This window comes from Lynx canadensis, chromosome D1 (genome assembly GCF_007474595.2).
Source record: "Lynx canadensis isolate LIC74 chromosome D1, mLynCan4.pri.v2, whole genome shotgun sequence".
Lineage (NCBI taxonomy): Eukaryota > Metazoa > Chordata > Mammalia > Carnivora > Felidae > Lynx > Lynx canadensis.
Genome location: NC_044312.2, coordinates 82,284,320 through 82,311,083, shown reverse-complemented (window position 1 = coordinate 82,311,083; position 26,764 = coordinate 82,284,320). Strand labels below are relative to the sequence as shown.

The 26,764-nt window shown below is 39.5% G+C and overlaps 1 protein-coding gene across 1 annotated transcript in view; it reads left to right on the top strand.

Annotated features, from left to right (window-relative positions):
* The window catches only part of LGR4 (leucine rich repeat containing G protein-coupled receptor 4), a 102,838-nt gene that overhangs the window by 41,918 nt on the left and 34,156 nt on the right, over positions 1 to 26,764 (top strand). The window contains exon 2 of the mRNA XM_030331531.1: positions 13,442 to 13,513. Within this exon, the coding sequence (XP_030187391.1) occupies positions 13,442 to 13,513 (72 nt within the window). The remainder of the gene's footprint in view (positions 1 to 13,441; positions 13,514 to 26,764) is intronic.

Here is a 26,764-nt window from a genome sequence, read left to right as displayed (position 1 = left end):
CAGTATCAAGAATTGCATTCTCTTCCAGCTGAGCCAGCCAGGCACTCGTCTCATCTCGTCTTGTCTCATCTCGTCTCGTCTCGTCTCGTCTCTGTCTCTGTCTTCTCTCTTCTTCTCTTTTCTCTTATTTCTTTTCTTTTATTGTAAGTGGGGTAAATGTTTTAATCAAAAGACATAGGGTAGCTGAGTGGATTTTATTTTTTATTTATTTTTTTCAACGTTTATTTATTTTTGGGACAGAGAGAGACAGAGCATGAACGGGGGAGGGGCAGAGAGAGAGGGAGACACAGAATCGGAAACAGGCTCCAGGCTCTGAGCAGTCAGCCCAGAGCCCGACGCGGGGCTCGAACTCACGGACCGCGAGATCGTGACCTGGCTGAAGTCGGACGCTTAACCGACTGCGCCACCCAGGCGCCCCTGAGTGGATTTTAAAAAAAACACAAAAACAAAAAAAAACCAAGACCCATTTATATGCTGTCCACCAGGGACTCACCTGAGATCTAAAGACACACACAGACTGAAAGTGAGGGTATAGAAAATGGTATATTTGCATGAAGGTATATTTCATGCAACTGGAAACAAAAATAAAGCTAGAGTAGCAATACTGTATCAGACAAAATAGACTTTAAAACCAAGTCTGTAGCAAGAGACAAAGAAGGGCATTGGATAATGATAAAGGGACTAATCCAACAAGAATATGTAACACTTGTAAATATACGCCCAATGTATATATATATATAAAGCGATATTAATAGAGACAAAGGGAGAAATTGACAGTAGTACAATAATAGTAGGAGACTTTAACACCCCATTTACATCAATAGATAGATCATCCAAACAAAATTAATAAGGAAACGTTTGCCTTAACATAGTTATTAGACTTAATATATACAGAACATACCATACAAAAACCAAATAGACATTCTTCTTAAATGCACATGAAGCATTTTCCAGGATAGATCGGATGTTAGGCCACAAAACAAGTCTCAATAAATTTAAGAAGCTTGAAATCCTATCAAGCATCTTTTCCTACCACAACAGAATGAAACTAGAGATCAATTACAAGAAGAAAACTGGAAGAGACACTAACACGCAGAGACTAAACAACATGCTGCTGAACAACCAGTTGGTCAATGAAGTTATCAGAGGAAATGAAAAAAAAAATACCTTGAGGCCAAGGAAAATGAAAAGGCAGTGGTCCAAAATCTATGGGGTGCAGCAAAGCCATTCTAAGAGGGAAGTTTATAGATGAAGGAAGACTTTCAGGGTTACTACTAAATGCTTTGATCCAAACTTGTGCTGGGAAAGCAGCTGTAGTTGTGACTCCATTCAGGTTGAAGAATAAGAAATATTTGGCTTTAATAGCCAAACCCTCGAATTCATGGTTCCGACTATATTTCACAGATAGTATATATGAACTTGAGACTTTGCAGTCAGTAAGACAGAAACACATGTATGCTGAACCAGAATTTCCTGAAACAGTACTTACTGTTACTACATTTGATGTGTTCCGATTTTTTCTATTCTATTCTTTCCTATTTAACTTTTGTTTAAAAAAAAAAGTTGGCAATGACCCATTGAAATGATTTCACAACCCATTAATTGGTTGTGAGTTGAAGTTTAAAAAAATACGTGTCTAAATAGAAGTTTTCGTGGGTGTGCGTGTTTGAAGGCAAGGACCATGAAGTAATGTTTTCCTATCAGTGGTGTTAATAAGTGTAGCCATAATAAAACATAAACCGTTTAGTTAATTAGAATATTTACCATAATAAATGCTGTTGGATTGATTTCTTTATGAATAGTGCATTTTGTCTGCTACGATGAAGTAATTGAGTGTTTCCAATCTGCCCAGCTGACAATCCTTACAATACTTCTTGTTGATGTTAAATGGACTATTGAAATACCATTCTGTCTGTGTGTCTTGGCTGGTAATGAGCACTGTTTTGTCATCGTTAGGGTTACCAGAACAGCTGTTGACACCCAAAGAATGCCTGAGAACACCCGTTAAGTAGCAAGAAAACAAGGAATATTAGAGTTTAACCCTTGTCTGTTCCATGGGATGCCAGAAGCTAGGGTACTTAAACTATAGAAAGGAAAATAATGCTCTTTTTCTCTTTGGATTCATTTTTTTCTTTGCCATTTGATAATCATTACTCCAGATTTCAAGCATTTTATATTTTTCTCTTTAGAGCATGCCCCACACTGAAAAACTAGGCTGTTTAAAAAGACAGAAACAAACAAAAAATCCTCCAAAAACAAGTGGAACTTGTTTCAATGTTAGAAAATACTGAATTAGCCTAACTACTTTTATTTTTTAAAGTTACCCCTTTAAGGATGTATAACTTAAACCACACCTGCCTTTCGTTGTGGTATGGTATTTTCACACCAGTGTTTTGTTCTCTACCTTTTCTAACTTGTTGGGTTAGCATCTCCTTGAAGAACACACCCTTAAGTGTCTCCTTGGCCGTATTGCTTCATTGAGAGCATAAACAATTACAGCATAAAATATTACCTTTGGAAATGAAGTCATGCGTCTTTCTTAATTACGGAACCCTTGTAATTCTGAAGGGGGTATGTTTTAAAAGTCTGTGCTCATTCACACACTTGCTAACACAAGCAGATGTGCCTGTGAATATAGGAAAAACATGAATCTAAGAGTTGCTTATTTTCTACTGATTATGCATGGAATGTGCAGAATCAGGAATGCCAAAGTAGGAGTCATAATGATAGATTTGGAAAAGACCTGAGGACTAGCAAGTACAAAATATTTTATAGTCGGGGAAGCTGTGTTCCAGAAGGGCTGGATTTCTTCTTTCCCTCCTTTCCTGCCATTGTAATATATGGCTGCCAGAATGATCTTTCTACAGTGAACCTGACCTGCTTAAACTTCCTCTGGCAGCTCGGATTTCTGGAGGTCACCTCAAGGCTTTTGGGGATGTACTTCCTGCTGATCTTGGTAGCGTCTCTCACCACCTGTAGCCATATTGCTTGTAATGTTCAAGTTCCTGGATAGTTTTCTCTCTTTGACAACTCTGGTTTTATCTCATTAGACCATGCTTTCACAAGTGGCAGTCCCTGGGCCTGGAAGGTACCCCCACCCAAACAAACAAGTTATCTCGTTCAGAGTCTTTCAAAGTTTTCTCCCCATGAATCCAGTGAGGACTACATTTTACATCATGAAAGAGTATATATGCAAAACCTAAATAATTTTGAAACAGTACTGGTTGGTTTTCTATGTGATATACTTAATCTGATTTTAGGTGTTTATTACACATTTTCTTAAATGCCATATGCCACCTGCTAACTACATTTCATCTCCCTCTCTGCACTACCAGCTTGCTATGGGAAGGTTGGACGTGTTTGGGGAATGTTTTTAGTTGCACTAATTAGTGCGCCAAGGGGAACAGGGGTGCCAAGTGCCCTATAGTGAGCAAGGTTGTCTTGAATAATGAAGAATTAATCCTGCTCAACATGCCAATTGCGTCTCTGCTGAGAAAGAGTGCCAACCTCATGAGTGAGAGCACAGATTGAAACAGCAGCTCTCTATAAAGTAATATCTGTCCATTACACCTTGGCACCACAGCCTTTGCCTTTGGAAGCCTTTCTCCAGTTCCAAGTTTGGTTGATCATCTTCCCTGGCTGTACCACACACATCACAATATTTACTTATCGTTCATTATTGCCTTTCTGCTGTTTCAGAACACTCTTGGAGTAAACACTGTCTTACTTGTCTTTATATACCCAGCGCCCAGCACATAGGCACAAACCTAATAGGTTTAGTAAAGAGAGAATGAAGAGGTTTGGTCTGATGTCCTACTGCAAGTGGATAGCAGAGGTTGGAAAAACAAAACAAATTAAAAAGCAACAAAACAAAACTGCGTGTTTCCTGATTCTGAAGCCGGCACTGTGTGTAACAACATCCTTTGGTTTTGGGTAAAGCTGGAAAAGAGGAGCTCTTAGCCATAGGATTATTTTTTCCTGTGGGAGAAATGTGAGGGGGTAATATATTTGCTCTTATTTATAAAAACAGCTGTTGAGGTTTAATTTACATATGGTAAAACTTGCTGTTTAACGTACAGTTCTAAGAGTTTTGATAAATACAATCCCATAACCCCCATCAAAGGTCAAGATATAGAGTATTTTCATCACACCAAAAGTTCTTCTGTGCTCTTCTGTAGCCATCCTGTCTCCCATTGCATCTCCCAGCTGTTGGCCACCACTGATCAGTTTTCTGTCTCTAAAAGTTTGCCATTTCTGGTATGCCATATAAATGGAATACAGGGGTGCCTGGGGTGGCTCTGTTGGTTTAGCGTCCTACTTCAGCTCAGGTCATGATCTCATGGTTTGTGAGTTTGAGCCCCAGATAGGGCTCTGTGCTTGACAGCTCAGAGCCTGGAACCTGTTTCGGATTCTGTGTCTCCCTCTCTCTCTCTCTCTGCCCTTTCTCCTTCCCTCTGCACTCTGTCTCTCTCTCAAAAATAAATGAACATGAAAAAAATTAAAAAATAAATGGAAGACAGTGTGTAGTCTTTTGAGTCGGGCGTTAACTTTGCATAAGGTATTTGAGAGTCATCCATGCTCCTGCTTATATCAGCAGTCTCCTTTTTGTTGCTGGGTATTATTCTATTGTATAGATACACCAGTTTCTTTATCCATTCACCAGGTGAAGGGTATTTGGGTTGTTCCGGTTTTTGACAATTATTTATATACCTAGCATTGCTGAGTCATATGGTCATAGGCACGTGTTTATAAGAATTTGCCGGGGGCAATTTGCCTGCGTGGCTCAGTCGGTTAAGTCTCCAGCTCTTGGTTTTGGCTCAGGTCATGAATCTCACAATTCATGAGTTTAAGTCATATGTTGGGCTCCCAGCTGAGAGCATGGACCCTGGTTGGGATTCTCTTTCTTCTCTCTCTCTCTGTCCCTCCCCTGCTTGCGTTTCTCTCTCTCTCTCTCTCTCTCTCTCTCTCTCTCTCTCTCTCTCTCTCAAAATAAATGAAAAAACTGAATAAACTTAAAAACAAAAAAAAAAAGAATCTGCCAAACTGTTTTCCAAAGTGGTGGCACCATTTTGCATTCCTACTAGCAGTATATGAGAGTTCCTCTTGCTCTATATCCTTGTCAGCACTTGATATTTTCAGCCCTTTTTCTTTCATACTTTAGCCATCCTGATAGTTGTGTGGTGTGGTATCTTGTGATATACTTTGCGTTTCCCCACTGGCTAATGTAGAACATCTTTTTATGTGCTTTCTGCCATTTGTGTCATCTTTCGTGAAGTGTCTGTTTAAATCTTTTTGCCCACTTACAAATCTGGCTTATTTTCTTACTGAATTTTGAGAGTTCTTTCTATATTGTAGGTACAGTTCCTTGATCTGTGTTTGGCAAATATTTTCTTCCAGTCTGTTTCTTATCTTTTCATTTTCTTAGCAATGACAATGTACCTTTGAAAGTCTTTAATAGAGAAATTCTAAAAGGGCCTGAGGTCGAAGTTTTAATCCAGTAGAAGAGATGATCATAAAATGCATTAAACATTCTTCCCTATATCTCTTAAGGCAAAAAGTTTTCATTTTTTTTTTTTTTTTAAGATTTGAAGTTGGCGTTTTCTCCAGCCTTTCTGTATTGTTAGGAAGATTACATACTAGGATATTCAAGTACTTTCAACAGATAATGACTTTACAAGGTGGTAACTTTTCTCTGCAGTAAACTAAAATTTATTTTTAAGCGCCAATATGGGGCGTTTTAGCAGACATCTTCTTAAGGACTGCAAGGCCGCAGGGAAGCAAGGTTTGGATTCTTCCCACTGGAAAACAGAGTCTTTGCATTTGAAACACCAAGGAAGGCGCTAGATAACATGGAGCCAATTTCTGCTGCCTAAAACTGTAGTAGAAATGTTGCACATGGTTTTAGAGGGGTGTCTGTTGTGACATCTAGTTGGATTCTAGCAGTGCCAAAAAAACATGTAAGGTCAGGAAAATCTCTCTGGAGCAAAATCTGAGTGAAGTACTATATAAACTGTTTTGGCCTCATTTCTGCAGTATAAAGAGCAGTATCTTCAAATATACATAGCTGCCCTGATTGCTTTTGAAATGCAATAATGCATTTTTTAAAAGTTAAATTTAATTGGATGTTGCGACAAAATATAGTGATAGTAAGTGGAGAATAGAGTGATGGATTTTAATTAAAAAAAGAAAAAGGAAAAAAAAAGAACTGTGAACATATCTTTTGACACAGAAGCCTCACCATCTTAGCACTTTGCCTTGCACGTAAGTAGCTAATGTTAAATGGGTGACACAGTATCTCCTTTTATAGGAAAATCCCTAATTAATTTTCCTTTTGGCATAGTTGCTTTCACTGACAGAGAGTTTCTCATCTCATGATGTACAGCCTGCCAAAGATAGCATCTAGATAATATGAGATGGTAATACAGTAAAACCTTGGTTTGCGAGCATAATTTGTTCTGAAAACACGCTTGTAATCCAAAGCACTTATATATCAAAGCAGACTTCAAGAACCATTGGCTCAGTTGTGATCAGGTGACGTTGGGTGTCACGTACTACTTGTATTGCAAGACATCACTTGTTTATCAACTTAAAATTTATTAGAAATGTTTGTTCATCTTGGGGCACCTGGATGGCTCAGTCAGTTAAGTGTCCGACTTCGGCTCAGGTCATGATCTCGCGGTTCGTGAGTTCAAGCCCTGTGTCAGGCTCTGTGCTGACAGCTCAGAGCCTGGAGCCAGCTTCAGACTCTGTGTCTCCCTCTCTCTCTCTTTGCCCCTCCCCTGCTCATGCTCTGTTTCTCTCTCTCAAAAATAAATAAACATTAAAAAAAAAAAACAGATGTTTGCTCATCTTGCAGAACAAGTTACTTGCAGTCCAAGGTTTTACTTTTATTAAAATATATTTTCAGAGAAGTTTTTATTTTATTTTGTAAATGAAGAATCTTAGGTGTCAATAGATAAGCATGTTCAGAACTATATGATTTCAGATTTGTAAAAAATATATACCATATGTAGAAAAAATCTATAAGGACATCCATGAAATAGGACTGTGGTTATTTCTGGCTATTAATATTGTGCATGGTTTTCTCTGCATTCAGTTTTTAAAAAATGAATGCACATGGATCACTTTTGTTATAAAAAGAAGAGTGAGAGAGGGAGAAAAAGAGATTGCTTGTCTAAAGAGACAGAATCCTTTCAGAAAAGAAGTGAACCCTTCATAAGCTTTGACTAGGATTTGGTCTTCTGTGTGTGTCAGCGCAATTGGTGGGTTAGAGAGAACTTCCCTTCAAATTTGTCCCACCAGAGGCATCTTTCAAATTTAGTTCTAGTTTTTGTTTTTGTTTTTGTTCATACTGCATACATCTGTGATTGGAGACCTGAAATTTTTGGCTAATTACAGAAGACCCTAGAAAAGTCATTGGGATAGTATTTATTATCAACAGGTGCTTGTGGAGTTTAAAGACACAACCATTTCCTAGAGAACAACATGAAAGAACCCAGTGTTCTCTAGAACCTGTATGTTGTTTAGGGACTTTAAACCGCTGGGTAGTGTTCGAGATATCATCAACAATGTGGCAGTAGCAGCACACTTTTATCTAGTACAAACAGGAGGACTTATTCAAATTTAGATAACATTGGGTCAATCAGAGTATATTACAAATTAAATAATTCTGTGGCAGGAGGCCCAGACCCAGTGAGCATACAATGGCGGAGTCGAAGGTGGTACACGCTTGGCCATCAGCAAACAGGTTAGTCTTGCTTCTGGAGCATTTTACAGGGGTTTTAAAAAGGAACCTTGTTGAAACACGATGTTCCTTTTTACTCTGTAGATACTTTAGAAGTAGTGAATTTTATGAGGGAAAAAAGATGAGAGTTTAACCACTGGGGAGATTTAGCAGTTTCAATTAAACAATTGTACCCTTTAAATTTTAATTTTGAAACCAGCCACTGCTAGTGTTTGAGCATTCAGCTTCCCCCCTGCCCCCCTCCTAATGAGGTAATGTGATTTTGTATTTCTGATCTCTGCGGTAAAAATTTGGGAGTATTGCATTGTGTCAGCATAATATGCCGACGTGTATTCTGTTCCAGTTGGTGTACTTGGAGAGAACTAAGTGTAAAGAAATCTGTTAGGGAACAAATATGTATAGAAAAGATACAGTCAAGCATCCCTTTAAAAGTTCTGGGTTCTGTTCACTGCTTGTCACTAAACTATGTGAAATCATCCTAATCTTTTTGAAATTGGCTCTTGTCCTCCCTTGTCCTTCCAAAAATTTCCTGTAAGAATGTAATTCCTTTTATTTCTTCTCTTTTCTTTTCTGTTTTCTTTCTCCCTCTTTCTTTTCTTTTTTCTTTTTCTTTCTTTCTCTTTCTTCTTCTCTCTCTCTCTCCTTCTCTTCCTTACTTTCAAGTGTTTGATTAGCACCTCAATGCCTATGCCTCAACTTTTTTTTTTCTTTTAAAATGAAGTATTTGACCTCAAAGGGCTCTTCTAGCTTAAAACTCTTTGACCCCTGGAGTTCTGGAGTTTAAAGTTTAGTTTTATAGTGGGCAGGACTCCAGGTTCTAGGTCTTCTGTACCATTTACTGTTTCTCTTGTGTAAAACTGGTTTTCTCTCTGAGGAAAAAAGGCCACCAAAGGCAGTGTGCCACTTTGCCTGCTAGCTTTCACTGCACTGGGCTCAGCCAGCCAGCTTCCAGGAGCCGCAAAAACATGGATGATAGTAAGCTGATACTTTATCACTTATTTAGCTTCTTCTACGTGACTTGACATTTTCTGATCTTCATAGCAGTCTACGAGGTCTGGTTATTACTGCCTCTTTTTTTCCCAAGTGAAGTAGCTGGGACTCAGGAGCGATGAACAGCTTGCCCATGATCACACAGCTAGTCTTGTAAGTTCGTAAGTAGATCTTGGTCTGTGTGGCTGCCAACCCGTGCACTTCCAACTATGCCAGGCCAACTCCAGTTACAGCCATCGGCTCTCTCGAAATTGCCCTCAGAGATGTTTTGAGTTGGCGGTGCTCTGACCTCGTATGATTTTTGGTTTTCTATGTTAGATTTATTTTCTTCATAGCGACCCGGGATGGCAGATCACTGGGTTTAACTTCAGAGGTTACCTCTATAAGGTTGTGCTGCTCATCTGAATGTCAAACCACTGATCTTAAGGTTTATCTTTTAGCTGAACATTTTCTATACAAATTTTTTAACTTACATGTTTTGATAATTCATACGGCTTGTGAGCCTGAGATGTTGGTAAGTATGGTGTAGGGCTTCCATTTGTAAATTGTTACAGTTAACTTCTCACCCCCAGCATCCTTTCCAGCCATAAGCTCTCTTGTCGGTGTTGGTGATGTCAGGTCTGAAATCTTCTCCAAGGCTTGTCTGTAGGTTGTTTATCACCATTAGCCCTCATTATTTTAAATGAGTACCCACCCACCTTATAATCTGTAACCACATGTTTCCAGAACTTCTCTGGAGATAACATCTTGTAGGCTCCCCCTTCTGCTTTTTTTTTTCTTTCTTATTCTCAAATGTTTTGTTTAAAGCCCCGAAAATATGAGAGAAAACACCTATAAAGATATGGAACCTCTCTGGGTGTGTGGAAATTCAGAACATTGTGGAAGCTAGTGTTGCTCCTGTGTCTAAAGCTTTGAAACAAAACCTCACCACATGTTTAAAACATATTAGTTTGTAAATATAGAGTCCTACTGATTGCATTTATAGCTCACAGCAGAACTACCTGTCATGTCTTGTTACTCTGAGGGGAAAAAATGAGAGAAGTGTATAGGTGTCTGTGTTTTAAAAAATTGGAATGCTGAGAATAGTGTGGTATAATTTCTAATTATGTGTCTTTTTATGGTGAGGCAAGTAATCAGTTTTTCTGTTACTGTGATGTTCACCTGACTTCAGGTGTGCCAAGCTTAGGGGCAACTGCATGGAGTGCCTCCTTTCGTAAAGTAATAAATTGTGGTCGTCCTTCTTTCTCCATTTATTGGAATGGCTAAAGAGCACCATAGTCGTGTGATATTTTAAGGATCACTGCTTACTCAGATTATTATTTTGCCTTTCAGTGTGACTAAACGTTTTGTTGTATTCTTAAGAATGATTTCATTGGGTAAGAGCAAATAGTTTTGCAGTGGGAGTGACTCAGTGGTTTTATAATGGGAAACTAATAGTCTTTAAATTTTGTGTTATGGTAAATTTTCCAGAAACATTCCTTTTCCACAAAATGAACCTCATATAATTTCATCAGGGAGCATGGGCCCCTCCATGAAAACTACAGGAAAAGGTAAATCATAGAAGTATATAGTTTCAGGCTGGGAAGCCCCTCAGCCATTCGGTTCAGTGCTCTCATTTACAGATGAATAAACTGAGGCCCAGGATTACACAGTGGCTATTGGCAGTGTCAGGAGTTGAACCTGCTTCTTTAGAAGCACCCTATTTTGGTGCTATTTCTCCAGTAAGTTGCTTGAGTGTTTATGAAAAACAAAGAGTTTCCCTTCCCCTGCCCAAGGATAATGATCACTGACTAAATTACTATCAGGGCCTGTGTTTAAAAATAATTCTTGAGGGAGGGATGCCTGGATGGCTCAGTTGGCTGAGCGTCTGACTCCTGATTTCAGCTCAGGTCATGATCCCAGGGTCATGGGATCGAGGTCCTAGTTGGGCTCTGTGCTGAGTGTGGAGTCAGCTTGGGATTCTTTCTCCCTCCTTCTGCCCCTCTCCCCTGCCTGTGTTCTCTTTTTCTCTCTCTGTCTCTGTCTCAAATAATAATAATTAATAATAATAATAATTCCTTGAAAAGTGTATTCATTTTGTTTTTCCCATAAGTTATCTGTAGTAGAATTTTAGTTATTTTCAATGATAAAATTTTGGAATGAGTGTGGAATTTTGGAATCCCTATGGACATAGGATTCATCTCTAGAGCAGTTTTATGCTCAAATTTTTATGAACTTTGGTTTCTCAATTCCTAAAGCTATTTATAATTCTTTTTTTTTTTTTTTTTTTTTTTTTTCAAATTATCAGGCAGAAGTTCTCTTAAGATTCACTGATGATTGTACCTAGGTCTTAGAGGCAGTATCCCTTTCCCTTTTACCCATGGTAGGACGGTGAGTTTGCTTTGTATCTTTTTTTTTTTTTCCAAACTTTTATTTATTTAAATTCTAGTTAGTTAACATATAGTATAATACTGGCTTCAGGAATAGAATTTAGTGATTCATCACTTACATACAATACCCAGTGCTCATCATAACAAGAGCCCTCCTTAGTACCCATCACCCATTTAGCCCATCCCCTGCCCACCTCCCTCCATCAACCATCATTTTGTTCTTTATCATTAAGAGTCTCTTATGGTTTGCTTTTCTTTCTCTGTCTCTTTTTCCCTTCCTATATGTTCATCTGTTTTGTTTCTTAAATTCCACATATGAGTGAAATAATATGGTTTTTGTCTTTCTCTGACTGACTTAATTTTGCTTAGCATAATATACTCTAGCTCCATATATGTCATCATCACAAATGGTAAGATTTCATTCTTTTTGATGGCTGAGTAATATTTCATAGTATACATATGCCATGATGGATTTTTGGACTCTTTCTATATTGATGATAATGCTGTTATAAACATCGGGGTGCATGTACCCTTTTGAATCTGTAGTTTTGTATCCTTTGGCTAAATACCAAGTGGTGCAACTGCTGGGTCATAAGGTAGTTCCATCTTTAACTTTCTGAGGCACCTCCACACTTGTCTAGAGTGGCTTCACCAGTTTGCATGGCTTTGCTTTCTATCTTGACTACCACTGGAGAGAAGTAACAGGACTCATGTGATACTTGGGAAGGCTCAGTGTGCAGTTAAAATCATGGACTCTGGGATGTACATTTCCTGTTACACCATTTGTTGGGTAGCCTTGGGGAGTTCTGTACCTCAGGAAGCCCCAGTCTTCCCCACTGTAAAAGGAGATGTTATGTGTGGTCTTACCACAGTTTCAGTATTCTCTATACCTTAGCTGCTACTGCTATTGCTGGTTTTGTGTCTGCTGTTGCCGTTATTCCTGAACCAGAAAGGTTTCCAAACTTGCCTTGGGAAGAGCTCGTAAAGAGGAATGTGAATTCCATTTCCAAATTTCAATGAATGGAAAAGATAGGGAGAAGAGATTTACCTACTTTGGTACCGAAGGTGTCATCTTATCTATTTGTTTGTTTGTTTATTTCTGAGACAGAGAGAGACAGAGCATGAGTGGAGGAGGGGCAGAGAGAGGGAGACAGAATCCAAAGCAGGCTCCAGGCTCCGAGCTGTCCTCACAGAGCCTGACGAGGGGCTCGAGCTCCGGAACTGTGAGATCATGACCTGAGCTGAAGTCGGATGCTTAACCGACTGAGCCACCCAGGCGCCCCAGGTGTCATCTCTTTTAAAAGAAAATTTCTCCTGACCAAATTAATAAAAGTCCTAGTGTTCTTATTGTTAGCTGATTTGGGTGTTTTATTATTAGCTGATTTCTCTTCTACCCTCATATATCAGTATGTCTAAACTAGTGATGAGGCAGTCACATTTGTGAGTTTTCATGGTGAGTTTTAGAAAAGAGAGGCCTGAGGGCCCAGCCACAGACAAGAGGCAGAGGAACCTGATTTGAGGCAACTGTCCCAGTGCATGCTGGGGCTTTCCCTCTGAGACTGTCTTAACCTGTCTTTCACAATGTCCATATTAAACAGAGTGTGGAAAGAGAAAACCAACTGAGAAGGCAGTTGCCAGGGAGGAAGGAAATGGTTAATAAAGTATTTTTTAGCTGTTTGAATGTAGTTAATTGTCGAGTTGTATCATCAAGTGAGTTCTCTCCTTTCTGCTGCTTCTTTGAGGAAAAACTGTAAATGGACAGCATACCTGTCATGTAAGCACATGTCTCTAGGCTGCATCTCTTCGTAGGCTAAAAATTAAATCCCCTTACAGCTATTACCTGGAGGACTTTTATAGGTTTTGCAGAAAAAAATGCCTGGAATACAGCTAGGACCTGTTTTACTGTCCCTGACAGTGACTTAAGAAGCCACCTATGCCTGCAAATCTTTTATCCTGCCCTGGGGTATTCATTTGTTTATTTTTATCAGGTACAGCATTTGAATACCAGAGCACTGGGAAATCAAACTGGCCCAGTCATAGGTAGTTTGAGGCATTTTTCTTTTCTTTTTTCTTTCTTTTTTCTTTTTTCTTTTCTCAAGGATATTTGAAGAGGGAAAGGAAAATCCAGGACCTGGGTACATTTCTAAATTATGGGACATCATTTATAATAAAAGATTTAACTTTGTATTTGGAAGCCAAATTAGGATTGTCCCTATGTCTGTCTTGTGTGCTCATTTTTCTTCTTTACAGAATGTCAGCAGCTAATTATTCTTCTGAGTTGAGTTCTTTAAGTCTAGTATCACTTAGTTAAAATTTTTCTTAATTTTATGTTTTCCAGGGATATCAGTATGAACAACATTACTCAATTACCAGAAGACGCATTTAAGAACTTTCCTTTTCTAGAGGAGCTGTAAGTAATATTTTGAGAAATATGTTTTATTTGTGTTTTTGTTTCCCCATTCTCTTTGGAAGCTCTTACAAAAGAGATAGTCTAATGTTTCTTAGGGAACATTCAGATTAGCTCAATTTCCGTGAGCTTTGTGTGCAGAGGAAATCATGTTGTTTTCGGGGAAACAAACTTGATTTTTTTAAGCAGTGTAATTGCTGAAGTTATTTTTGAAAGCCAGAACTAAAAATGTTACTTTCATAGGAGTTTTTTGCTGCAATTATTATAACCATGAATGCTACAATGACACAAGTTAATTACAGTGTTATCCTGAGATAACAAGGCTGGGGTAATTACCATTGTTGCCAGAGGGGTTGCTGTATGGGTAACACAACCATAAAAAATAATACAAGGCGTTTTAGGGTCATGATGCAGGAGACAATATTGTTGGGAGCGAGCAGAAAACTGAGTGTGGGTCCCCTTGGACATTTGCACATGACCTTTGGGGACTGGTTGAAGGCATGGAACATCATCCCAGTCGCTTAGAACACCTTTAAGAATGTTTCTGGACTTGTCAGCTGCAGCTCATGTTTCCAGTTTAACAGTTGACATTGTGGAAAATTTCTTTCCATCTGTTTTAACCTCCATTTCGTTTTGCTTTTCAGACTTTTTTTTTAAAGTTTATGATAAAAATAGGCACTACTACATTTTAAAGTAATTGGAAACTATATAATAGGAATCCAGGTGAAAAATAAAATCAGATCTGAATCAGTAAAATATAGGTTTTTAATGGCCAGGCAAATGGATTATGTAATACATGTAGGTAAGAAGGGGACAGCTTGATACTAAGAACATCAAAGAGATACAGCCCTGAAGGAATCTAAATTCATATTACAGGTTGTATCCTACAGCCCAGCTGTTGAGTGTTAGATCCAAGTCTGCGAATGTCTCCTATCTTAGCTCAGCCTCTCCCCCAACATGGGGAAAAGGAATCAAATATAAGCCATGCAGGTTATGTGTGCTCCCTTGCTTCTGACAAAAGCATTGAAATAGCAGATAAGGATTTAATAAAGTTTTGGAGAAATTTTTCTTCCCACACTACTTAGCTGAACACAGTGTTCCCACAGCAAAAACTGAACAGAGATCATTTGCCACTTCTAAGCTTGTGAACTGGGTCAAGTTATTTAACCTCCCTCTGCTCAGTTTCTTTGTCTATAAGGTACAGATAGCAACAGTCCTCCCTCTGGTGAAGACAGAATGAATTAATAGATGTTGAATGCTTAGGACAGTGCATGAAACAGAGCAAGTGTTGTGTAAATAATAGCGAGTATTTATTTTACCATTTTAAAGTGCATACAGAAAAAAGCAGTGGAATGTATAATACTAAATGTTATCTTTGGGGAAAAGAATTAAGCGTGAACATTAATTATTTTGTAACGTTATTCATTTATTTTATTGAGATATAGTTGACCAGTAACATACTAGTTTCAGGTATACAGTGTAATGATTTAATATTTGTATATATTATGAAATGATCACCACAATAAGTCTAGTTAACATTCACCATTAGTTACACATTTTTTCTTGTGATGAGAACTTTTTTAAGATTTACTCAGCAACTTTCAAATACACAATACAGTATTATTAACTATATTCAGTGTGCTGTACCTTAAATCTCCATGACTTATTTATTTTATAACTAGAAGTTGGTACTTTTTTTTAATAACTTAGTGAGAATATTGAAGTTTCTTTATTTTTTTTAAATGTTTTTATTTATTTTTGAGAAAGACAGAGCATGAGTGAGGGAGGGGCAGAGAGAGAGGGAGACATGGGATCTGAAGCAGGCTCCAGGCCCTGAGCTGTCAGCACAGAGTCCGATGTGGGGCTCGAACCCACGAACCGTGAGATCATGACCTGAGCCGAAGTCAGACACTTAACCGACTGAGCCACTCAGACTTCCCTGGAAGTTGGTACTTTTTGACCCTCTTCACCCATTTTGCCTACCCAACTCCCTAATTATTCATTTTTTAATTAAAATTTTAAATTAAAAAGGAGTGAACTGTGTATTTGAAGCCCCCACCTCCTTGCTCAAGGTTTTTTTTTTTTTTTTTTTTTTAATTTTTTTTTTTTTTTTTCAACGTTTATTTATTTTTGGGACAGAGAGAGACAGAGCATGAACGGGGGAGGGGCAGAGAGAGAGGGAGACACAGAATCGGAAACAGGCTCCAGGCTCTGAGCCATCAGCCCAAAGCCCGACGCGGGGCTCGAACTCACGGACCGCGAGATCGTGACCTGGCTGAAGTCGGACGCTTAACCGACTGCGCCACCCAGGCGCCCCTTGCTCAAGGTTTTTAAAAGATGCTTCGCTTATTTGTTCTCATTTGTTATTGATGTATTTATAAATATATATGTATATATTATATAAATATATTTATTTATAAAGTTTTAGACTTTAGGATTAGTCTCCCTTTACAGGAGTAATTATGCAATGAAAGGACATTTGCAGGTGGTTGTCCATCCATTTTATAATCACTGCGTGATGTGTGATGCACCAGATAGAAATGGACAAGTTCTCTTTGCTCTGGGTGGGGCGATTGGGTACCAGCCATCTTTGTTGATGCCTCAGATGGCCAATTCCACTCTGAGGGATTTTGTAATGAGGGCCTGGATATGGAATCAAACCTGCTTAGTCTCTGCTTTGTGAAGTTCACATCTTGGATTTCTTAAAATCTCACATGTCAAGCTCATGAATTCTATCAGTTGAGACTTTTCATTGGAACCAAATTGAATTTGAATGCTAGTTCTTTGCAGGTAGGTCACGTTCTCTCCATATTCTGCTTTGGCAAGTGATGGAGCCCATCAAATCAAGCCAGCACATCTCCAAATACTGGATGGGATTTCAAAAATGAATTCAGTTAGGAAAGCTGATGGTTATTTTTAAAGAATACTGCAATATAGTCTTTAATACTCTGGGAATAACTTCAGGCACTTAAAGGAATTATTTTCCATGTTAATAAAACCATGGTAAAAAGCCCATTTCTTTCCTTATAAAACACTGTAGTTGATTTTGACATTCCAAAATGATGCTGCCACGACTATTGTAATATTTCATAAACAGTGTAACCATTTATTCAAAAGTCATCTGGAAGTCATTTAAACGTGATTGTGAAGCTGAAGTGCCCTGAGTAGAAATGAATGATTTACTGAAGTTTTTTTTTTTTTTTTTTTTTCCATTATAGTTAATGAGGTACACTTTACAAGATGTGACCGGGTTGGCTAAATTTTATATGATAATCCAGAATGCTTGGAGTGTTGGGTGGAATCACTTCCCAACAATACAGAAAAAGTGTTTATAGATACTTAAACATTTAATTATTCTTCCAATAAACCCTGAATCCTGCTCTGTGCCAGGTACTCTGGTAGGTACTGGGGGTACAGAGACAAGGAAGGACAGTCTTTGTCCTTGAGTTGACAGTCTGTCTATAGCTGTGTTGCCCAAAACCATAGCCATAGGCCATAGGTGACTATTTAGTTTTAGATTTAAAATAATTAAAATTGAATTAAAAAATCCAGTTCCTTAGTTAAACTAACCATCGTTCAAGTACTCAGTAGCCACTTGTGGCTAGTGACTATTGTATTCTGCAGCACAGATACTAGAACGTTCCTAACGCTGCAGAAAATTCAACTGCACAACATTCGTCTAGGGGAAGGTATAGGACTACCACTTGGTACGGTGTGATGAAGGCTTTTAACGGAATATGTGCAAGGTCAGTGAAAGTCTAAAGTATTGTATTCACTTGAGACTGTAGGATTTGGGGAAGGCTTCTAGAATAGCTTCAGCAGAGTTTTGAAGGACACCTAGGAATTATCAGATGGGGATGAGGATGGGTAGTAAGACTGCTCCAGAAAGAACCTGATAGCAGGTGCAAAGACACAGAAGTAGACATTTCAGACATTTCAGAAGTGTTAAAACACAGTTATTCCTATTGAAACATAGAGAAATTTGAAATACTGAAAGATGGAGAAGTGTCACGATATGAGGCCAGATCATAAAGTGATGTTTTAAGCTGAGTTTAGACTTAATCCTGAAGGAACTGAATTGGATATGAGAGTGAGCAGTAGGGAGGAGACTAGGATTTTTGCCCTGAATGACTGGATGCCATTCACTGATGTCCCCCCTGCACTCCGGTCTCTGAGCATACAAAAACATATTCAATTCAATACCTACAATATGTGAAACCTTGGGACTGTCTCTTGATTTTTGTGCCTTAGTTTCCCTACTCTTTAACATGGAACTCCTCACAGTAGTATTGTAAAGGGAAAATGGGGTAATTTATGTAAAGGTGCTTTGTGACTGTAAAGTGCTACGTCCACAGGAGTAAGGTAAATTTCACTAATCCTTGTACACATTTGCAGTCTTTGTTTTCCCGATTTTCTTGACTTTAGGGAGAGGTTATTTTGCTTGTGGATGGAAGTTGGAATGGGTCAATATAGATTTTTGTTAGCAATGCCAAAGGAAAGCCAGAATTCTTAGAAAATATTCATTTAGCATCCACAGAATCTAGTCCAATGTGATGCTGGCACAACTATTTCTGACTTTCCTTGAGACCTACAGAGCATTGGTAGGCATCTGGGGAATGTCTGAAATGTGGAGCTGTGAAAATGATTTAATTAGAATCAACAGAAGGAATATCCAACTGCTTTTCCATAGGCTACCATGGATGTTACTTTGAGTTTAGATGTTGCAATAGCAGTAGAAACCATTGCCAGCTTTGGCACTTGTACAGTTTATTGTTTAATGCATACTAGAAGATGAGGATAATTCCATTGGTTTCAAAATATACTTTGGCTTTAGAAGACTCACAGTGCTAAAATAAAACTTAGGTCTCTGTGTCCTAATTCAAGCCCGCTCATCATTTTTTTTCATCTTTAGGGCAATTAATTCTATATTAAGGCATTACTTTATAAAAGAGGACTAGTGAATGATTCGAACAGGGAGATTTCAAATCAGATACAAACAGAGTGGATCAAAACTAAATAGTTTTAAATAGTTTAATTTGGCCAGTACTTACATATAGAACATATTTATATATATACACACACAAACATAACATTTCAGACTTACAAAATATTGCAAGCATAAAGAATTTTCACACATACCATTACTCAGATTCTCCAAATGTTAACATTTTCTCTCCATACACACACACATACACACACACACACTATGAAATCTAAAATATATGTACATTTTTTCCTGAACCATTTGAGAGTAAGTTGCGGTTATAGTTCCTCTTTACCACTAAATATTGCATCGTTACTCAAAAAAAAAACTCGAAGAATCCATTTAAGTAACTGCAGTACGGTGTCCAAACTCAGAAAAATAGTGTCGGTACGTATTATCATCTGATCTGTAATTTTCATTCACATTTAATGGCTGTCCCATAGATAATTCTTATAGAAGAAGAAAAATAAAATTCTGGTCCAGCATACAATCTGGAGCCACCAGTTGGACCTTGCTATGTCTTGATAATTTATTTTGTTTCGAAAACTATTCCCACCCCCCATGCCCCAGAAAAAGTAAAATAGTTTCTCAGTTGCTCCGGTGATGTTTGATAGTTAAAAATACTCTATTCTTGGGAGCATTCTCTTGTTACACTTCATAGTGCTCTGTTGGGATGATTTGTGAGCAAAGACCACTGCCCTTACTGTTGAGAAGTACACAGTGAGCTCACAGAGGGGCACTGCTTGTCTGGTTCATGTTAGTTCTGTGTGTCATTTGGGGAGCTCTCAGATTAGGAAGTAAGGGTGTAAAAAGATAAATGGGAGCAGAGTTTATACCAATTTTACCTGCTATGTATTGGATAGCCACCCCCGCCCCCAGAACAGACATTGTTTTGTTTTAATTCATATAACATTGAGCTATATTCAGTCCCACCTTGCTGATGAGGAAGCTGAGGTTTTCCGCAGAGTGATTGAGTAACTTGCCCAAGCTTACATAGCATATTAGTAATAGACCTGGTTTTAATCCCAGTCTATGGTCCTGTAGATGTGGAGAGGATGGGGAAAGACATGTAAGACAGTTTACTAATTCAACGAACTTTTGTTAGGTAAAGCACTGTGTTCAGTGTTGGATTAAATGGGATCTTTACTTTCAAGATGGATGGATGGTGTAAGAGTTTTGGGAGTTCAGAGGCTAAAGGAATTTCTACGTATTAAGAAAGATTAGGGAAGACCTCACCAAGAGTTGGTATTTCTAGAGAGTCCTGAGGGATGGTAGGTTAACTCATGAGGAGATGTGGAAGAAGGAGTGTACGAAAAGATCTAGAACCTGGTGTCTTTAGAAAAGATATAATGGCTGGTGGTAGGAATGGTATGGTGTCTGGTTGGGTTGTAGTGTTGAGTTCCTGAAAGGAAGTTATGGGAAAGAAACCTAGAAAGGAGTCTGAGGCCAGACTTTCAGCTCCAGTCCTGTGCCTCTTTCCTGGCAGACTAACAAGGAATTTCAACTTTTGAGTGACTGTTGAAGTGTTTCGAGCTAAGAAATAACTTGACCGAATAGGACCTTCAGTAAAGGTAATTCCATAGCAGACAGTAGGATATTTGGGATTGAGAAATTGCAGGGAGACACTTGAAGCAACATATGTTGCTACCGGCAACAGTCCAGCTACGAATCATGGGAATTTGAACTAGGGCAGATGAGAGGCAATGAGAGAGAGGAGGAGATATCTGCAAAAGATGGAAATAGAATCAGGAAGACATATCAGCTGGCATGATGAAGGTGATGTCCATAACACTTTCATTTAGGATTATCAGGAGTCTGGTGTGTTTTGATAAAAATACAGACATACAGACAATACAGAAAGAGAAATTGTTTTGGAAGAGAAGCTATTATTCTTCAATATACATATGGAATTTTGATGGGATACGGGTAGGGGCCTCTGGAAATATAGGTGTGAAGCCCAGAAGAGAGATTCGTGGGTATAGATTATAGAATTAGAGTATTATGGGTATATATTTGGGAGTCTTTTATTTTAAGGTGATTACTGGAAACATGAGATTGAAAGAGCTTGCCAAGAGAGAGAGGGTAAAAGAAAAGGGAAGGAAGCCAAAGACAACTCCTTGGGAAACACTTGAATCCGGGTGTGGGAAGAAGACCAAGTGCCAGAGGAGCAGGAGAACTAGGGCAGAACTGTGCCCCAGGAGCTGTGGGAGGAGAGATTTTTCACAAGAAATGAGGGATCAACATTGACAGGCTGGAGAAAGGTGCCTGTGGCCAGATAGGGACAAAAGGCCTTGAATCTAAGTTTTTTTACAGAATCATTTCAGTAGGGTTACTTTGGGGTAAAGACGTGCATCATGAGGCAGACATTCAGGGACTGCTAGTAGGTGATTTCTGGTTTGGGGAGAGTAGTGAAAGCTTGGAATATGTGCTGTATTTGACAGGAGTCCCCAGAGCTTAAGAGACAGAAACCCAGCTGAGACACAATAGAGGATTTATTGTTTCATGTAGAACTAGAAAGTCCAGAGGTGGAGTTGGCTTCAGACGTACCCGATCTCAAGGTTTTAAAGCTATGAGAGTTTTCTCATGCTCTCCATTTCTTAGCTTTGATTGTCTCTAATTTCGTGTTTTGGCTTCATTCTTTCCTGTTGGAAATAGCTGGTCTCCATATGGTGCGAAATCAAATGTTTGATAGCTCTAAGCACCTCTTTGCATCTTGAGATCCAAAATGGGTATCTAAAGGCTTCCTCGAAGCTTCCAGTAGAAAATTCCAAGGAGGACTCTGGTTGGCCAGACTTAACCTCACGTGCCTGTCCTTGAACCAGTTGTCATTCTGTTTGGAATGGCATGGTCCAATCTGGGTCATGGATTCATCCCCACCCACTGGGGCTACTTGAGGTGGAGAATCCTCTCAAAGGAAGCAGAAGGGGGAAGGAAGACTAGTTATCTCAGCCCACTAGAATCTAGTAACTAGACACATTGTAGGAAATGTTTAATTGGGTCCATCTGAAATGAACAAAGAATTGACGAAGAATATAGAAAAGTCTCAGTTAAAGCCTAGGTAATATTAATGTATAGTGGAACCAATGGGCCCTGTAACTTTGCCCTGTAGTGATTAGCAGTTTAGAAGTGGAGGTGATGAAACATGGGGTGAACTCAAACTTGGGGGTTAAGTCAGGATTTCATAGGGGACTAGGGGAAATCCAGCAGGAGAATCAAGCAGTTCATTGTTAAAAGGTTTGACTTAGGATTCAGAAAGCATAGAGAGGCAACTGAAACCACAGTTTGCTGGTTCATTTATTTATTTCATTTATTTATTTTAATCAAAGCTAATTATTCTTTGAAAATAATAGTGACTATAAGTAAGTGAACATGTATTTGATTTTCTACTAGCATAATTTAATTTTCCAGCAAGGAAATAGGCTAAGTTATTTCTTCCATGTATTGTCCACTCTTCGTCAAACCATGCTTGTTTAATATATTATTATATGCTTTAGTACAACCTTTAATTCATAATTTATTGTTTTTCCCTAATAGGTATTTTTACTACTTCTTAATTTAGACTATAGGTTTGAAATTGTTTTTTCAATGTTTCTTTTTCAGAGAGAGAAAATGAGAGCGTGAGACTGAGTGGGGTAGGGGCAGAGAGGGAATCCAAGCAGGCTCTGTGCTGTCAGCACAGTAGGCTCTGCTGACAGCACAGAGCCTGATGTGGGGCTTGAGCCCACACACCGTGAGATCATGACCTGAGTCAAAATCAAGTGTTAGGTGCTTAACCGACTGGGCCACCCAGGCACCCCCTGGCCTATACATTTATAACAAAGAAAATAATGTTGGAGGTGCTGGAAAGTCACAGACACACTTAGCTTTTTAAGAAAATGATCATAAAATTAATGGTTACTCGATTTTTAAAATCTGAATACATAGAAAGATAAGGGAGGAAAAAGTAAACACCCACTATCTCAAACACAAATGGCTTAAACACATAAGGCATCTACACACACACACACACACACACACACACACACACACACACACACAAAACTATGGAACTATTATGGTGCATCACAGAGTCAACAGGGACGTAGGCCCTGATACTCTGCACTTCTCATTGTATAGCTACCACGTCAAGATCACAAAACAGCTGTCTACTTAAGCTGTAGCCATCATGACACAGTTCTCAGCAACAGGAAAGATGAAGGAGGAAAGAAAGAGGGGGATATCTCCCAAAAGTCAGCTTCAAGAAGCCATCTTAAACCCTCTATACAATACTTCTGCTCACATCTCATTGGCTAGAACTTAGTCACATGGGCACACCTAAGACTAGGATGCTGGAAAGTATGGCTTTTGAACTGAGCATATTGTCTGAACCAAAATCAGAATTCTATTACTAGGTAAGAAAGGAAGAGTGGTTATTGGTTAGGCAATTAGTTAAAGTCCTTTGGCTACAAGAAACAAATTCAATTCAATGTAGCTTCAACAGTAAGTAAATGTGTTATCTTATATAATAAGAAGACCTCCAGGGGCGCTTGGGTGGCTCAGTCGGTTAAGTGTCCGACTTCAGCTTGGGTCACGATTTCACGGTTTGTGAGTTTGAGCCCCATGCCGGGCTCTGTGCTAACAACTCAGAGCCTAGAGCCTACTTTGGATTCTGTGTCTCCTCCTCTGTCTGTCCCTCCCATGCTCATGCTCTGTTTCTCCCTCTCTGTCAATAATAAATAAATGTTAAAAAAAAAATTAAGAAAAAAAAAAAAAAGAAGATGACCTCCATAACAGGATGGTAGAACTCTTCTAGAGATAGTTGATGGAGTTAAGTCACATCCTCAAGAACCCAGATCCTTTCTGTCTTCCTAGTCTGTTCCTTCAGTAAGGGCAGCACCATAGTTGCAGTTGCTTCACTTGGTATGTTTAGACATTATGGCATCCAGAAAGAGAAGAGAGTCCCTCCTTCCATTGCATCCCCATTTAGGAAGAATGCTACCTTTCCCAGAAAGCCCAGCAGACTTCCTATAACCAGAGCTGGGGTCACAGATCCAGCCCTAAGCCAGTCACGGGAATGGGATCAGCATGACTGGTTAAAACCAATCAATAATTTACTCATGGAACAGCGTCATGTGAAGGAGGTGGTGTTGAACAATCCCAGGCTCAGCCAGGAAGGCATGAATGAGTATTCGACAGGTGCGGTTCCTCCCTCTCCTCTTCACATCTTACCCAGTTCATAGGGTCCATTTCCATCCCTTTCTGCCATAGGAAGCTTTCCTTGGTCTTTCTTTTTTCCAAGTTCCTCTTGCACTTTCTTTGCACCTCACCACGTCATGCTGGATTGAGTGCCCTGTTATTTTGTGCTCAAGGTGTGTCAGTGTGTACTTATCTTTTCAACCCCTGTGACTTTTCTCTAAGGGCAGGGCCTGCCATGATACACTTCTCCTATATGACCTGGTAAAGGTAACCACGTTTTTGAACTAGAAGTTGAGGTAGGGGTTAAGATAAAGGATTTCTTCTTATTTTGAACTTCTTGATGTCAGAAACCTTATCAGACTATATGAAAACTAAATTTGAGGTTTTGTGTTTAATGAATTATCCTTGTTTAAAAGAAATGAAATGAGAAGTGTCTTGGGAAAGCTCATTACTTACTTTGCCAAACCTACGGTGATTGGGCTGTAGTAAAAGGTCAATATTTATTGGTAGATGCTGCTGTAAAACTTTTTAAAAGTTGTAACATATTTCCTCACATGGGTAGATATTGTGTGTTTACTGCCAGAGGTTGTCAGGATAACTTTGCTCAGGAAATGTAACCATTGCCAGGGTTTTATTGATTTACCTATAATATATGTAGGTATACTCAAATAGATATATGAAATAACTTTCCCCTTTTCTGTGAAGGAAGTCTACTTTAAAAACCTTGGGAGGGGCGCCTGGGTGGCGCAGTCGGTTAAGCGTCCGACTTCAGCCAGGTCACGATCTCGTGGTCCGTGAGTTTGAGCCCCGCGTCAGGCTCTGGGCTGATGGCTCAGAGCCTGGAGCCTGTTTCCGATTCTGTGTCTCCCTCTCTCTCTGCCCCTCCCCCGTTCATGCTCTGTCTCTCTCTGTCCCAAAAATAAATAAAAAACGTTGAAAAAAAAATTTAAAAAAAAAAACGAAAAAAACCTTGGGAGTTTCTCTAATAAGGGTTCTTAATACATGTATGTTCTTAAAACATATTCAGTTTTTAATGCACTTACATAAAAGTTATATGAACATGTAGGTGTAGAAATAGGGTAAGCAAAACACTGTTAGCTGACTCAGGACTCGCTGATACATGGTATCAGGTGAGGTTTATTTAACCTTGATGGGAAGAAAAAGCAACATTGTTCTATTTCTGGAATGTACATTATTTTCCTTTATTTACATTGTTTTATTTCTAGGATTCACATTATTTAGCTGTGCTATAGGGCCTTGGGCAAGACACGAAGGAAACAGAGGCACTTTGTTTTATTTTTTTTTTATTTTTATTTTTTTTAACGTTTATTTATTTTTGAGACAGAGAGAGACAGAGCATGAATGGGGGAGGGTCAGAGAGAGGGAGACACAGAATCTGAAACAGGCTCCAGGCTCTGAGCTGTCAGCACTCAGAGCCCGACGCGGGGCTCAAACTCACGGACCACGAGATCATGACCTGAGCCGAAGTCGGCCGCTTAACCGACTGAGCCACCCAGGCGCCCCAGCACTTTGTTTTAAAGACAACAGTAGGGGATGGTGTTAACAAGGGCCAATATGGTAGAGTAATGGAAGGAAGAGGGCTACAGTAATGTTCCTTTTGTCACTGTGTGGTGATACTAAATATCCATACCTGGAAACTGATGTACCTCCTGAGGTCCTCACTTTTCACAGGACACTGCAGAGTTCCCAGCACATAGTAGGGCTTTAACACATAAAGAAATACATGGTTAAGAGGTTATACCAGAGGTATGCATTATAATGGTTTTTGCTTTTACTTGAAAATGGTAGCCAACATTTTAGAACCTGCTGATTTCAAATTATATTTCATAAGAGAATGTCACTTAACCTCCCGTTAGATGCTTCCCCGGGCCATACTTGTCCAGCTCATTTTCTTTTAAGGTTTGTTTGTTTGTTTAAAGCACATGAACAGGGGAGGGGCAGAGAGAGAGAGAGGGAGAGAGAGAATCGCAAACAGGCTCCATGCTGTCAGCACAAAGCCTGACCTGGGGCTCGGACCCATGAACCATAAGATCATGACCTAAGCCAAAAATCAAGAGTCAGACACTTCATCTACTGAGCCACCCCGGCGCCACTTGCCCAGCTCCGTTTTGAGCTAGAAATGCCTCCTCTGGAGGTAGTGTCACGGGCTGGTGGTTGTGTCTGTCATACTTTGCGTGTAGTGTAACGCAGTTCTGATCCACCCACTTGAGAGAATTTAATGGCATTGAGGGAGAGGCAGCCTGGGTGGATTTGGGTACAGTGTGTGGTAGTTCGTGTGTGTGGCTTCAGATGGAGACCTGTTGGGTGGGAACATGCAGGTATGGAACGAAGTTATGAGGGGCGAGAGAAGATGTTGGTGTGGGGGTAGGTGAATATCGCTGAGAAGGGGAGAGTGGTGCTCAAAGGACCTTTTTGTGGGAACTGGACAGGTGGGTAATGCCGGGCCATCTGGTAGCCACCTCTGCAAAAAGAAGGGAGGCACATGATTGTGCCACCCCATCCTGCCTCGTCCTCCACTCCCCAACTTCCCCATCGTGTGGTACAGAAATTGGCGTGAGTAAAGCTCTCTGTTGTTTGTGTGCAAGCGTGCTTCCCACCCGGGCCTTACTGCTGCAGTTGCTTTGACTCCTGTTTTCTCCACCCCAGACTCCTCACAACAGCTGCTGGAAGCTACTGAGCCCTCATCAGCCCTCCTCCCGGCTCCGTACGTATGTGTAGTCATCAGCGTGTATATTGTAGTCCTTAGTCCACTGGTCCTTGGCCAGAATTCCAGCCAAATGGCTACAGTGAAATTTCTGTAATAGGCTGGAAGAAGCCTAAATCCAGGCATTTCTTAAGAGAAATAGCACCAACTGGTTTATTATCTTTTTCACACTTGCCTCTCTTCTTTCTTTAAGTTGCCTCCCAAGTGAAGAAACCTGTCTTAATCAGCACATTTCATGAAAGTGTGAACCCTCCAGCACAGATTACCTACTGAAATGTGGCCTCCTTGTTCATACACACCATTGTCCGGTGCCCATTTCACCAGTGCTGTTCCTGCTTCCCTCGCTGGGACGGGTGGCAGATAGAAAATA